The sequence below is a fragment of the Coffea arabica genome, chromosome 1e, assembly GCF_036785885.1.
Source record: "Coffea arabica cultivar ET-39 chromosome 1e, Coffea Arabica ET-39 HiFi, whole genome shotgun sequence".
Taxonomy (NCBI): Eukaryota; Viridiplantae; Streptophyta; class Magnoliopsida; order Gentianales; family Rubiaceae; genus Coffea; species Coffea arabica.
Genome location: NC_092311.1, coordinates 48,341,839 through 48,356,715, shown reverse-complemented (window position 1 = coordinate 48,356,715; position 14,877 = coordinate 48,341,839). Strand labels below are relative to the sequence as shown.

The 14,877-nt window shown below is 38.4% G+C and overlaps 1 protein-coding gene, 2 non-coding genes and 1 pseudogene across 3 annotated transcripts; 2 read left to right on the top strand and 2 right to left on the bottom strand.

Annotated features, from left to right (window-relative positions):
* Positions 1-2,087: 2,087 nt before the first annotated feature.
* Positions 2,088-3,386, bottom strand: LOC140011342 (chitinase 2-like). The gene has a single exon (XM_072060135.1). It carries the CDS (start codon positions 3,113-3,115, stop codon positions 2,198-2,200), a length of 918 nt encoding a protein of 305 aa, XP_071916236.1. The 5' UTR covers positions 3,116-3,386; the 3' UTR covers positions 2,088-2,197.
* Positions 3,387-4,400: 1,014 nt separating this feature from the next.
* On the top strand, positions 4,401-5,793 carry LOC113709595 (uncharacterized). Its single transcript, XR_011825446.1, has 2 exons — positions 4,401-4,557; positions 5,222-5,793. It is a non-coding gene; the product is annotated as an uncharacterized protein (transcript).
* Positions 5,794-8,162: 2,369 nt separating this feature from the next.
* On the top strand, positions 8,163-10,977 carry LOC140006943 (uncharacterized; annotated as a pseudogene).
* Positions 8,723-8,829, bottom strand: LOC113719309 (small nucleolar RNA R71). Its single transcript, XR_003454851.1, has one exon. It is a non-coding gene; the product is annotated as a small nucleolar RNA R71 (small nucleolar RNA).
* Positions 10,978-14,877: the final 3,900 nt, after the last annotated feature.

The following is a 14,877-nucleotide window of genomic DNA, read 5'->3' as shown; positions in this document are numbered from 1 at the left end:
TGAGATTTTGTGACTCTGGCAATTTCTTTTGGTTAATTTTTCTAGGCATTGTAAATATTTTTCTGATATTTTTATGTGAATTGGTTCAACTATTAATCTTAGTTCTCCATGTTAAGGAAATGAAGCAGGCTTGCATGATTTTAATTTTACTTGGGTGTTTTTTTGTGAATAATATTCGGCTATACTCCGCTGGTTATCATTGACTAGTAACCGGGGGTTTTCACCTAAAGTGTCGATTTTCGCGTCAAAAAATAGCGATAACTATGAGTATGTGGTCTTTAAGCGGTTAAAGTTGAGTAACCGGGCTCCTTCATTGGAGAGATGTCGGAGTTCGTGTCAAAAGACTTGAATGGCTCAAGACTAAGCACTTCCTTCAAGAAAAAAAAAAGGAAAAAGAAACAGAAAAAAAATGAAAATGATGAAAAAAAAAAAGTATACGAGCATGAAAGTATGTGAATAATTGTATTGCCTGCGGATCCATAAGTCTTTATGTTGAGATTTTGCTTAATAGTTGGACCAGTTATTGAAAAAATGTTGGATGGATATTTTCTATTCTTAGATTAGTTAGTCTGGATTTGAAAGAGTCGTTGGTTTTAAAAGCTAGTTGGAGAGTTATCTCGTAAAATTTGTCATCAGTACTTGACAGTTATCTAAATGATACATTGGTAATAGTTGCTTTGATTAATAGCCATTGCTTTGAATTCAACTGCTGCGAAAATGTTTGCTCGCTTAGTTGTGTATTTAAAGTTTGAAATGCTTGAGGACAAGCATTGTCTTGGTGTGGGGGAATTTGATAGGGATATAATTATGCATTTTATTTGTGGTTATTTGGTCTTAATTTTGGCAGTTTATTATGCAAAGTATTGGATTTCTGCTCATAATTGGTATTTGTGTTAATTACAGGCAATTGGTGATAAAAGTGATAAAAAAAAGAGCAAATTCCAGAAGACTAAGCCTTCTCTGGCGTGCCCACGCCAGACAACGCAGAGTTGCGTGAAAAAGCCGGATTGCAGGTCCTATTCCTGGGGCCACCGCCTTTCCTTGGAGCCATACTTTAAACTTACGTGGGATTAGGAAATAGAATTGGAAGATGACTTTTGGTAACAATCCAATGGGGGAAAAGGAAGCAAATTGTTTGAAGAAACCCACCTATTATTTCGGCTAGCAAAAAGGAAACGGCGGCGCAAACAATAAAAAGAAGACAGCAATAGACTAGGGAGGGATCTTGGACTTGGACTTTTTCTCTGCTTTTGTTTTCTTCGTTGTTAGGAGACTAGCGGCGAAAAATCTTTTACTCCTTCTTCAATTTACAAAACTCCATGAAAACTTTGATTGGCTTTGTTGTCATGACTATACGGCAAGGCTAGATCGTTTATCTAGTTGAGGAATAAATCGAGGATCGGGACACCATAACTGTGAGATCGTTTTAATTGCTTATTTTTAATTTATATGTTCATGGGTATTTGATTATTTTCTATTTTTTCCCTGAGTTATTATTGTTTAGATTTATTGGATAATTAGGCCTGTTATTCGATTGTCTAAATAATTGATAGCCAATTAGGATGTTGGCGCGTCGCCTTTAAGCATCTTGATTAGTGGCAAACGAGACAATTGCACCGCCTCGCAAGCGGTCTAATTTGGATCGTGGGGATAATTAATCTAGCCTAAACAAATCCGTATATGTGTTTGTCATCTAGAATTGGGTCTTTCTAATTCCTAATACTGTGGCTACATTAAATCCTGTGAGCATTTCTGGGGTTGTCTACTCACAAGAGGGTAGTTTATGAGCGTCTCTTAACTACCATAAAATTAAGGAAAGATTAGTGGTTGGGCGCGTCGCTTGACCACTATAACCAGTTTATTCGTGAGTATATGAATTGTCCCTTGTATCTGTGATCAGTTGTGTGTTTGGATCCCAAGATTAATTCCTTGATTAGGTTGTTTTAATTAATTGTTATTTGTGTAATTTGGTTCCCGCTATCTTACTCAACTTTGAATTTCAGTTTTTATTCCTTTTTAATTAGTTGATACTATTGCTAAAAATTCCCCCCCATATCTAGTTTTTGAACCCCAAAAAAGAAAAGGCATGCTAAAGATAGACGTCATGAGTTTATTCTCCAGTCACAGTGGACAACAACAATTTTCGAATAAAGGATACATAAATTTTTCAATGAAAACATATCAGCGAGATGACTTTTTAGAGGGCCAAAAGATCCTGTGCCTGCTTCTCATAGTAAAAGTTATCCTTCTTTGAATCATCTGCAGACCAGATAAAGATACCTTCAAGTTTGCCCTGGCTTTTGAGGATGCTGGTGGCATTGAAGAACCCATTTTGAGGTTTCAGGCCCCCACTCTCATCGGTGCCGAAACTTGCTAGTATTTTGCCCCCTTCGTACTTACCTCTCTGAGTTTCAAAATACTGCAAAAACTGAGATACATTTGTCCCTTTCTGATAGGCATAAAATTGAAAGTTAACATAGTCTATGAGATGTCCATACTTTCTCCAGAGTGCCAAGTAATGTGGTTGGACATCCTCATCTTCAAACGGTGCTATTGATGTAAACGTTACGATCCTGTTTCGCTTAAGGTAGTATAAAAGTCTTCCAATGCACTCCGCAAACGTATCAGGATCTGCTTTGAAGTGCTCGTAATCAATGTCTATGCCATCTAGGTTGTACTCTTTGACTATATTAGTGACTGAATAGATAGCATTTCTCACCCAGGACTCGACGGATACAGGATCGAAGGAGGCGTTGAAACCACCGCCAACAGTATCTCCAGCCAGACTCATTGCCACCTTGACATTAGGATGTTCGGCCTTGATGCAAGATACTTGATAAGGACTGAGGTTCTCCTTGTCCCAATAGACATTGAAGTAACCATTGGTGGGAAGTGGAATTGATGAATTTGTGTAGTCAATGGCAAATGATAAAATGAAATGGAATTCGACATTGGCATTAATGGGTACATCAGAAAACGTCAAGTCCTGGCCCTCAGCTCCTATGTATTCCCTGAAGAGTTTCGAGGGACAATTTGGAGCTGCATGGGCTGTCGAGTAATTGGCGAAGAGAAATTGTAGAAGGAGAAAGGAGATGAGGAGCTTTGAAAAATCCATGCTTGCAACAAGATCAGCTTTTCCTGCTACTTATGAAGAAAGCAATCTTGAGTGGATTTTTTCTTGTGAACGCGCAATTTGTCTGTCTTATGCAGGCCTATGTTTCATTTTTGGAGCATATATCCTGGGACATTTCCTTGCTGCCGAACAACTGGTATTATGCATCTGTATCGTTTCGAGGATATCTGTTGATTGGAAATTGGAATGTTGTACAAGGCATGACTCGTTCCCCTGCAGGTGAAAACGCCATGTTGTCGATTAGCTTAATCAATTCTTTCTGGGACATGGTTCAGGATCACAAGTGGTGATCCCTGAGATCACCGTGAGATGTGTTTAAGGGCCGGACCTGATTAAAGTAGTGTGTAAAACTACAAGCTTTGAATAGTAAAAGGACTGCAGATTGGTTACAATTGTTGCATTGCTCCGAATCGTATCAGGGAGGAGTCGTCATTCGAGATGCCTGTGCAGGCCAACATGCACTTAGGCCTTCTTGTCGGAATTGTATCAAGGAATCATTCGAGATGCCTCTGCAGGCCAATATGCACTTACGCCTTGTTCTCGGTTGCTTTAAATTTTACGGAATCTGATTTTGAAAACTGATTATTGAGAAAGATTAATCAAAACCAGCAAAAACTACTCGTCAAATGGTTATAAATTCTAACTTTTTTATCAATAAAAAATTTATGACGAGAATACAAAAGCAATCGAAAACAATAACCGAGAATAAGCCTGGTTATGTTACAGTATGATTTCTTACGCGTCATGCATGGAGAGTCTTTGGACTGATACACAGACTTCCGATGGGCCCTTGGTTGTTTTACAGTATGATTTCTTTCGCGTCATACATAAGAGTCTTTGGACTGATATGGGCTTATAATGGGCTGAAGTAACATTTTTCTGTTCGAGAAATACGAAGTTTCCAAGTCCAACAGAGAAACAGAAGGATGCAGTGCTTCCAGCCCCCAAATTTATTTACGAATTGTTCAGCTATGCAGCTTAAAAAAATACAATGACAAAAGATTATACTTCAACTTCAAGTACAAAGATGCTTTACCTAGGCTAAGACAGGATGAATCCTAATAAAGCAGGTCGGTTTGAGTGAAGTACAAGAAAGAACATGATGGTGTTTGGAAAGAAAAAACAGAAATCGCAAACTAATTGAATATGAAAAGGCTCGAGGGATCCTTTCTTTTCCATTTAGCAAGAAAAGAATGAGAAGTAGTCTCGACTCTCGGGACAAAAGATATATACCTCTAATACACAAGTACTGCGACAAAATGCTTCCGAGTAAAGAGGCTAGTTGTCTCTAGAATCAGCTCAGGCGATTGAAAATGAATCGAGTCTGGAGAGGATCGTTCTTTGCATGTCAATGGCTTGCTTTTGTTCTACAGACTTTGATGATATTAACCGGCGAAATTGCTGCCGAGACCTCTAAAGAGAAGGTACTCCTTTTGATTAATTACCATACTATTACTTAGAAACTTTTGTCCCAGACCTGCACCATGAATTTATGATGAACTCAGTGATTTGCATAGTGGCATGTACCATGTATCAGAGATTATAGCTGTATCATACCCGGGAGTAAAATTTCCGGGAGATGATGGGATGTACAACAGTTTTATAAACTTATTAGGTCTTCTAATTCTGGCAATTAAAGATAATCTATGCATGAGTTCTGCCATAATCAAATGAATCCGTTGATTCTTAACATTCCGTTAATCTCCTCTTATGAAATTCTCATCCACTGCATTTAATTATATAAAAGCAAGCTGGCAATAGCAAAATATATATATATATATATATATATATATATATATATATATATATATAAGCATGCACTATAAGGGTGATACTGGAATCTGCAAAACAATTAACCATGAATTCCATGTTCGTTGCACCTAATTTTAGTCACTCAAATTTGACTATACCCGTCTTGAATTTTATTCATGTTATTTTTTTGTAAATATATTTTTAATTATTTTTTATCTCATATGCATATATTATATTTTTTTATAAAAAAAACTTCTAAAAATAACAATTCAAACGAATATTGATCGAGCCTAGAAATCTTGAGATCAACATTAATTTGTCTTGAAAAATTTGCAGAGTAATTGTACGTATGCAGTGACCATAGAAACATGTTGTACCAAGGGAGCAGAAACTTCAGATCATGTCAGCCTACGATTTGGAGATGTCAAATCCAATGACATTTTAGTGCGTCACTTGAATTCCAAACACGTAAGATGGGTCGATCCATTGGAGCCCCAAGTGCTTGATGATGTGCCCAGAAAGCCATTCCAAGCTTGCATGGTGGATGAATTTCAAGTTAGAGGGCCATGCGTAGAATCACCCATTTGCTATCTTTATCTGAAATTGGCTGGCAAGGATGATTGGAGGCCTGGTTTTGCCCAAGTGCAGGTTTTAGAAGCATCATCTCATCTGAGCTCCGATTATTTCTATTTTCGTCGGTATCTGCCGCGCGATGCTTGGTACGGCTTGGACGTGTGTGACACCGAGGTCACTCCTTTTGGGATCAAGTACAGGAGAAAGGTCTTTGCAAATAAAGAAAAGTCTGCTCAAATAACATAGGAGGGACCCAAATCATCACATTTCTTTCCCTGTGAATTGATTTTTTTTTTCAAGAAATAAAATGCTTCACGACTTACCTTGTAAATTAATTATTTGTTGAAAAGGGCAAAAAATCACAGAGTAACTTGGCAAATATCAAAAAAAAATGATTTATCAACTCGAGAGGAGAGCCAACTCTTGAATGAAGTTCCTTGTAATCTTTGTAAGTCGGAAGGCACAAAAGTAACACTTCCATCATTAGAGTTCTTGGAAAATTTGGTGCCTGTCATATCAACAATTAAATGAGCCTGCAAGCAAATTGCAAAAGCACGCATTGAATCGAAGAAAATATGCGGAATCTAAAAACTGTCCTTCCTTGTACCAGTATTATAAAAGTATTAGACAGCTGAGTCTCAAATTAATGGTCTGAATTTCTTCTATCTTTGCTTACGGAAAAGACTTAATGACTACTGGCATTGATGTCCCTTTCCAGAAATGTATGCAACTTTCAAAGACATGAAAACTTTAATAAATGTGATGTATGAACCAAGTGTCAAAATTTTCGAATGCAACTCAACAGAACCTCGATGTATTTGCGTACAGAAACAGACACTTTTTTTTTCATCTGATAGACAAAGGCTTATCCAATGACCGGCAAATTAATTGTGTAACCTTGATCTGTAACATCAATGAAGTTTCTCGGCGTGAATTCTCGTGTTTGTGAATTTGACTGGTTCCTTGTCTTGCTTAACTTTTTCTTTTGTAATTGGTACTATACTTTAGCATAGGAAACCAGAAAGTAGCTTCTAAGTTTATTATCATTTGTTTTAATGTCTGAAGTTCATATATTACTAGTTTATGTTACTCTGAAAATTACTAGCACAAGTCTTTATGGGATTCTGGAGCATGAGATTTTCCATCCAACCTTCTCAAATTTGAAAGGAAATTGATTAGTGAATGTACTGGTTTGCCTAATAGCCGAAGCAACCTGATAGGGATATAATTATGCATTTTATTTGTGATTATTTGGTCTTAATTTTGGCAGTTTATTATGCAAAATATTGGATTTCTACTCATAATTGGTATTTGTGTTAATTACAGGCAATTGGTGATAAAAGTGATAAAAAAAAGGGCAAATTCCAGAAGACTAGGCCTTCTCTGGCGTGCCCACGCCAGACAACGCAGAGTTGCGTGAAAAAGCCGGATTGCGGGTCCTATTCCTGGGGCCACCGCCTTTCCTTGGAGCCATACTTTAAACTTACGTGGGATTAGGAAATAGAATTGGAAGATGACTTTTGGTAACAATCCAATGGGGGAAAAGGAAGCAAATTGTTTGAAGAAACCCACCTATTATTTCGGCTAGCAAAAAGGAAACAGCGGCGCAAACAATAAAAAGAAGACAGCAATAGACTAGGGAGGGATCTTGGACTTGGACTTTTTCTCTGCTTTTGTTTTCTTCGTTGTTAGGAGACTAGCGGCGAAAAATCTTTTACTCCTTCTTCAATTAACAAAACTCCATGAAAACTTTGATTGGCTTTGTTGTCATGACTATGCGGCAAGGCTAGATCGTTTATCTAGTTGAGGAATAAATCGAGGATCGGTGCACCATAACTGTGAGATCGTTTTAATTGCTTATTTTTAATTTATATGTTCATGGGTATTTGATTATTCTCTATTTTTTCCCTGAGTTATTATTGTTTAGATTTATTGGATAATTAGGCCTGTTATTCGATTGTCTAAATAATTAATAGCCAATTAGGATGTTGGCGCGTCGCCTTTAAGCATCTTGATTAGTGGCAAACGAGACAATTGCACCGCCTCGCAAGCGATCTAATTTGGATCGTGGGAATAATTAATCTAGCCTAAACAAATCCGCATGTGTGTTTGTCATCTAGAATTGGGTCTTTCTAATTCCTGATGTTGTGGCTACATTAAATCCTGTGAGCGTTTCTGGGGTTGTCTAGTCACAAGAGGGTAGTTTATGAGCGTCTCTTGACTACCATAAAATTAAGGAAAGATTGGTGGTTGGGCGCGTCGCTTGACCACTATAACCAATTTATTCGTGAGTATATGAATTGTCCCTTGTATCTGTGATCAGTTGTGTGCTTGGATCCCAAGATTAATTCCTTGACTAGGTTGTTTTAATTAATTATTATTTGTGTAATTTGGTTCCCGCTATCTTACTCAACTTTGAATTTCAGTTTTTATTCCTTTTTAATTAGTTGATACTATTGCTAAAAATTTCCCCCCATTTTCCTGTGTGATTTGCCTACCAGTTCCCTGAGGAGACGACCCTACTTGCCCTGTTTACGAATTAAATTTGAGATTATGTTGGTTGACAATTAGGCTGTTATTTTTAATTTTATTTTTGGAGGTTTGACACCCACCAAATTTTGGCGCCGTTGCCGGGGAACTGGTGTTTTAAGTGACTTATTGCACAGGTTTTAGTTTTTATTTTTATTTATTTTTTTTTTATTTTATGTCTCGATCTTCTCGTACAGAAGAATTAGAATTTGATCCAGAGATCGAGAAGACTGCAAGAAGGTTGACTAAGGAGGCAAAGTTGCGTAAGCAACAAGATTCAACGTCACCTTCAGAATCTGAGCAAGAGTTTATTTCCAGTGATTCATCAAGTGAATCTGAAGAAAACAAAGTGCATATTCCCCGAGTAGCAATGGCAGCCCCAAAACTTTGAGGGAGTTGGCAACTCCTAACGTGAACCAACAGCCATTATGCATTACATTTCCTAACACGGAAGAGGCATTTGAGCTTAAGTCTGGTTTTATTCACTTACTTCCTACTTTTCGTGGTATTGCAGGTGAAGACCCACATAAACACTTGAAAGAATTTCATGTGGTGTGCTTCACAATGAGACCTCAAGGAGTCACTGAGGACCACATCAAGTTAAGAGCCTTCCCTTTCTCTTTGGCAGATAAGGCTAAAGATTGGTTATTTTACCTGCCATCAGGATCCATCACTACGTGGGAAGAATTGAAGAGAAGATTCCTCGAGAAATTTGTTCCTGCCTCTAGAGCCGCCAATATAAGGAAAGAAATATGTGGAGTTAGGCAGGCGAATGGGGAAACTCTATATGAGTACTGGGAGCGCTTTAAACAACTGTGTGCCAGTTGCCCACATCATCAAATCCCGGACCAACTCTTAATACAATATTTCTATGAGGGATTATCACCCATGGATAGGAGCATGTTAGATGCAGCCAGTGGCGGTGCTCTGGTGAACAAGACCACAGACGAAGCCACGTTATTGATCTTCACCATGGCTGAAAATTTCCAACAATTTGGAGTGAGAGCTGATGGAGCAATAAGAAGGGTCAATGAAGTGAATCACTCTGACTTAGAGGGTAAACTATCTGAGCTTACCTCTCTGGTGCGTCAAATGGCAAGGGGGCAATTACAATCTGTGAAGACTTGTGGTACCTGTGCTGCTCCCGGACACATGACTGACATGTGCCCAACTCTCCAAGAGGATTCACCTGAACAAGCCAACATATTGGGAGATTTTTCTGGACCACCTCCACGAAGGAATGATCCTTTTGCACCCAATTACAACTCAGGGTGGTGAAATCATCCTAACTTTAGCTATGCTCCAAAACCCCCTGGTCTTCAACAACATTTCCAACCACGACCACCAGTGCAACAACCATCCACTTCCAGTTCAAATATGTCTCTTGAAGATATGGTGAAATCACTGGCCCAAAGCATGAGTCAATTACAGCAAGAGGTTCAAAGATCTCAACAGGAGTCTCACAGATTTCAACAAGAGACTCGTGCTAGCATTAGGAATTTGGAAGCACAAATGTCCCAATTGGCTACTTCCATGAGCAACCTGGGAAATAGCAATAGAGGGAAGTTACCATCTCAAGTAATTCCTAATCCCAAGGAGAATGCCAGTGCAATGCAATTACGGAGTGGCAAAGAGGTACAGTCTCCTATGCGTGCCCATGCCAGAGAAGAATAAGTGCCCAGGAAGGTAGAAGAGGAGGAAGAGAAACAATTCTCTGAAATCTCAAAGAAAGTTGACATTTCTCTTCCTTTTCCTAACAGGTTTACAAAAGCTAAAAAGGAAGAATCTGAGAAAGAAATTTTGGACACCTTCAAGAAAGTGAAGATCAATATTTCTTTGTTGGAAGCTATTAGGCAATTGCCTAAATATGCTAAATTTTTGAAGGGCTTATGCACTAATCGCAATAAATTGAGTCTGGATGATAAGGTGAAGGTGGGGGAGAATGTCTCAGCGATGTTTCAAAGGAAGTTGCCCCAGAAATGCAAGGATCCAGGTATGTTTACTATACCATGCATAATTGGCAATCAAAGAATTGAAAAAAACATGTTTGACTTAGGTGCTTCAATAAATGTCATGCCTCTTTCAATTTTTAAAGTTTTGAATTTAGGACCCTTCAAAGAAACTAGGGTAATCATTCAACTAGCAGATAGGTCTAATGTCTACCCTGAGGCCTAGTTGAAGATGTTCTAGTAAAGGTCAATGAATTCATTTTTCCTGTGAATTTTTACATTGTTGATATGAATGATGAATACTCTACTAATTCAGCAGTGATTCTTTTGGGTAGACCCTTCATGAGTACAGCAAGGACTAAAATAGATGTACATAAAGGAACTTTATCTGTGGAATTTGATGGAGAGAAGGTCATGTTCAATATTTTTGATGCAATGAAGCATCCTGTGGATACTGAGTCTGTAAATTTTGTTGGCATGACTAACACCATTGTGCAAGAGAATTTTGAACAGAATTTCATGGGGGACAAGTTGGACTTTGTCTTACAACAAGGCAAGACCAATTTGGAAGTGGACGACATGGAGGAGGAGGAAGTCAAAGAAGCTATCATGTCCTTACATTCACTACATCCGCTTCCAAGCAGATTTGAAAATTCTTTTCTACCATTACCCACTTCTAATGAAAGAATTCTACCTTCTGTTCAACAGGCATCTAATGTGGAATTGAAGGAACTGCCCGAGCATTTGAAATATGCTTACTTGGGAGATAACAAGACTTTGCCTGTAATCATTGCCAATGATTTAACTGCGTTGCAAGAAGAGAGGCTCTTACGGGAATTTAAACCAACAATTGGATGGACGTTAGCAGACATCAAAGGCATCAATCCATCTATTTGCATGCATCACATCCTTATGGAGTCGGACGCAAAACCCGTGAGAGAGCATCAACGCAAGCTCAATCCCGCAATGAAGGAGGTGGTGATGAAAGAGATTCTCAAACTCTTAGAATTAGAAATTATTTTTTCTATTTCTGACAGCTAGTGGGTAAGTCCAGTCCATGTTGTTCCCAAGAAGATTGGAATCACATTGGTGAAAAATGAAAAAAATGAGTTAGTGCCAATGAGATTGCAAAATGGGTGGAGAATGTGCATTGACTTTAGGAAGTTAAATGCCGCAACTAGGAAAGACCACTTTCCACTCCCATTTATTGATGAAATGTTTGAGAGGTTGGTAGGTAAGTGTTTCTTTTGCTTTTTAGATGGTTACTCTGGATATTATCGAATTATTGTTGCTCAAGAGGACCAACATAAAACCACTTTTACCTGCCCTTTTGGAACTTTTGCATATCGCCGTATGTCTTTTGGTTTGTGTAATGCTCCTGGAACATTTCAAAGATGCATGATGAGTATTTTCTCTGATATGGTTGATAATTGCATTGAAATTTTCATGGATGATTTTACAGTATACGGTGATTCTTTTGATCAGTGCCTAGACCATTTAACAAAGGTTTTGAAAAGATGCATTGAAACAAACTTGGTTCTTAACTATGAAAAATGCCATTTCATGGTTAAGGAAGGCATAGTTTTGGGCCATGTTGTTTCATCAAGGGGTATTGAGGTAGATAAGGCTAAAATTGATTTGATCACTTGTCTACCTTACCCTACTAATGTCAAGGATATTCGTAGTTTTCTAGGCCATGCAGGTTTTTACAGGCGTTTCATAAAAGATTTTTCAAAAATTGCTCAACCGTTGTCTCGCCTGCTTCAAAAGGAGGTGCCATTCAATTTTGGAGATGATTGCAAATTGTCTTTTGACACACTCAAGGGTATGTTGACCACGGCACCAATCATCCAACCCCCAGACTGGAAGCTATCCTTTGAACTCATGTGTGACGCCAGTCAGTATGCCGTAGGAGCTGTGCTTGGACAACGGAGTGGGAAGTGTAGTCACGTGATATACTATGCGTCAAAAACATTGACACCAGCTCAATGCAACTACACCACCTCGGAGAAAGAGCTTCTAGCTATTATTTTCGCTTTTGAGAAATTTAGATCATATCTATTGGGGTTAAAAGTAACGGTTTACTCTGATCATGCAGTTTTGAAGTATCTCCTGTCAAAAAAGGAGTCCAAGCCAAGACTCATTCGTTGGGTGCTCTAACTGCAAGAATTTGACTGGGAGATCAAGGATCGGAAAGGGGTGGATAATTCAGTAGCTGACCATTTGAGTAGATTGATAAGGGAAGAGGAAGCAGTTCCCATATCTGAGGTATTTCCTGATGAACATCTTTTCTATCTCAAAGGTAAGGAACCTTGGTATGCAGATATTGTGAACTTTTTGGTCAGTCATAAATTTCCTATTGGCATGAGTAAGAGTAAGAGAGATAAGATAGTCCATGATACTCGATACTATATTTGGGACGAGCCATATCTGTGGAAAATAGGCTCTGATCAAATTATTCGTAGATGTGTACCTGAAAGTGAAATTCCTTCTATCCTTACTCATTGTCATAATTATGCATGTGGTGGCCATTTTGGACCTAAGAGAACTGCTAGAAAAATCCTTGATTGTGGCTTTTATTGGGAAACATTGTTTCGTGATGCTTATGCAATTTGTAAAAGCTGTGAAAAATATCAAAAATTTGAAAGTTTGTCTCATAGGGATGAAATGCCTCAAGTGCCTATGTTATTTTGTGAAGTGTTTGATGTTTGGGGTATGGACTTTATGGGACCTTTTCCTATTTCTTTTGGATTTTTGTATATTCTGTTAGCAGTTGACTATGTATCAAAATGGATAGAAGCAAAGGCTACCCGAACTAATGATTCTCAAGTTGTTGTAAGATTTCTCAAATCTCACATTTTTAGTAGGTTCGGGGTGCCGAGAGCCATCATCAGTGATCAAGGTACCCATTTCTGCAATTGCACCATTGCAGCTCTCATGAGAAAATATGGAGTGCACCATCGTGTGAGTACAACATATCATCCTCAGACCAATGGGCAAGCTGAAGTCTCCAATCGAGAGATCAAGCGCATATTGGAGAAAACGGTTAACCCCAACCGTAAGGATTGGAGCTTGCGATTGGATGATGCTTTGTGGGCATATCGAACGGCTTATAAAACGTCCATTGGAATGTCCCCATATAGGTTGGTGTTTGGTAAGATGTGTCATTTACCTGCGGCTATTGAGCATCGTGCATTCTGGGCAGTCAAGCAATGCAATTTGCATGCGGATAGAGATGGCGAAGAGAGAAAGCTCCAACTCCAGGAGTTGGAGGAAATTCGTCTTGAAGCATATGACAATGCACGTTTGTACAAAGAGCGTACCATGCAGTTTCATGACCGCCTATTGCGTGCGAAACACTTTTCCCCAGGACAAAAGGTACTCTTGTTCAATTCACGATTGAAATTCATGCCAGGTAAGTTAAAATCTCGTTAGATTGGACCATATGTGGTAGTCAATATTTTTCCCAATGGTGTGGTTGAAATCTAGAGTTTAGAGACTAATAAGAGTTTTACGGTTAATGGTCATCGTTTAAAATCGTTTGTTGATGTTTCAGACATTGGCACTTTGGAAAAGGTACACTTGATAGTTCCTAGCTATGCCTAATTGCTCACTGTGAAATCGTCTAGCCAAAGACGTTAAAGAAATGCGCTTCTTGGGAGGCAACCCAGGGCCTCCATTTTTTTTGTTATAGTTCTCTTTCGTTTTTCGTTGATTTTGGGTTGTTTTGTTTCATTGCAAGTGTTGGGCAGAAGATTCTGCCTTATAAGGCGTGGTCACGCCTTACAGCAACTCTAGTCCACTCTGGGGACACAGGCTTGGATTGAAGACTTCCGCTTCCATCTGAAGCAACGCTACACCACACCACCGTCAGAGGCTCCACGCTGCCAGTCCCTGACACCTCCTCTACCATGGTATTTTGCTGCAATTTTTATTCATTCAGGGAAGTTTTTTTTTGCTCATTTCACTTGACTTCAACTTTTCGTGCTTACATTGAGGACAATGTAGACTTTAGGTGTGGGGGGAGTAGTCTAGCTTTTCCTTCTTACTGCTTTTCCTCCTTAAAAAAAAAAAAATTACCATGCCTTTTGGATTTTTATGGTTAGCGTTGATAAGCAATGGCTAGATTTTCAAATTTAACTATTGTTACGGTTTTAGATGATAATATGTAAATATGATATGGTAAAATTTTAGGATGTCTCTCTGGTAAACATTTGAGATTTTGTGACTCTGGCAATTTCTTTTGGTTAATTTTTCTAGGCATTGTAAATATTTTTCTGATATTTTTATGTGAATTGGTTCAACTATTAATCTTAGTTCTCCATGTTAAGGAAATGAAGCAGGCTTGCATGATTTTAATTTTACTTGGGTGTTTTTTTGTGAATAATATTCGGCTATACTCCGCTGGTTATCATTGACTAGTAACCGGGGGTTTTCACCTAAAGTGTCGATTTTCGCGTCAAAAAATAGCGATAACTATGAGTATGTGGTCTTTAAGCGGTTAAAGTTGAGTAACCGGGCTCCTTCATTGGAGAGATGTCGGAGTTCGTGTCAAAAGACTTGAATGGCTCAAGACTAAGCACTTCCTTCAAGAAAAAAAAAAGGAAAAAGAAACAGAAAAAAAATGAAAATGATGAAAAAAAAAAAGTATACGAGCATGAAAGTATGTGAATAATTGTATTGCCTGCGGATCCATAAGTCTTTATGTTGAGATTTTGCTTAATAGTTGGACCAGTTATTGAAAAAATGTTGGATGGATATTTTCTATTCTTAGATTAGTTAGTCTGGATTTGAAAGAGTCGTTGGTTTTAAAAGCTAGTTGGAGAGTTATCTCGTAAAATTTGTCATCAGTACTTGACAGTTATCTAAATGATACATTGGTAATAGTTGCTTTGATTAATAGCCATTGCTTTGAATTCAACTGCTGCGAAAATGTTTGCT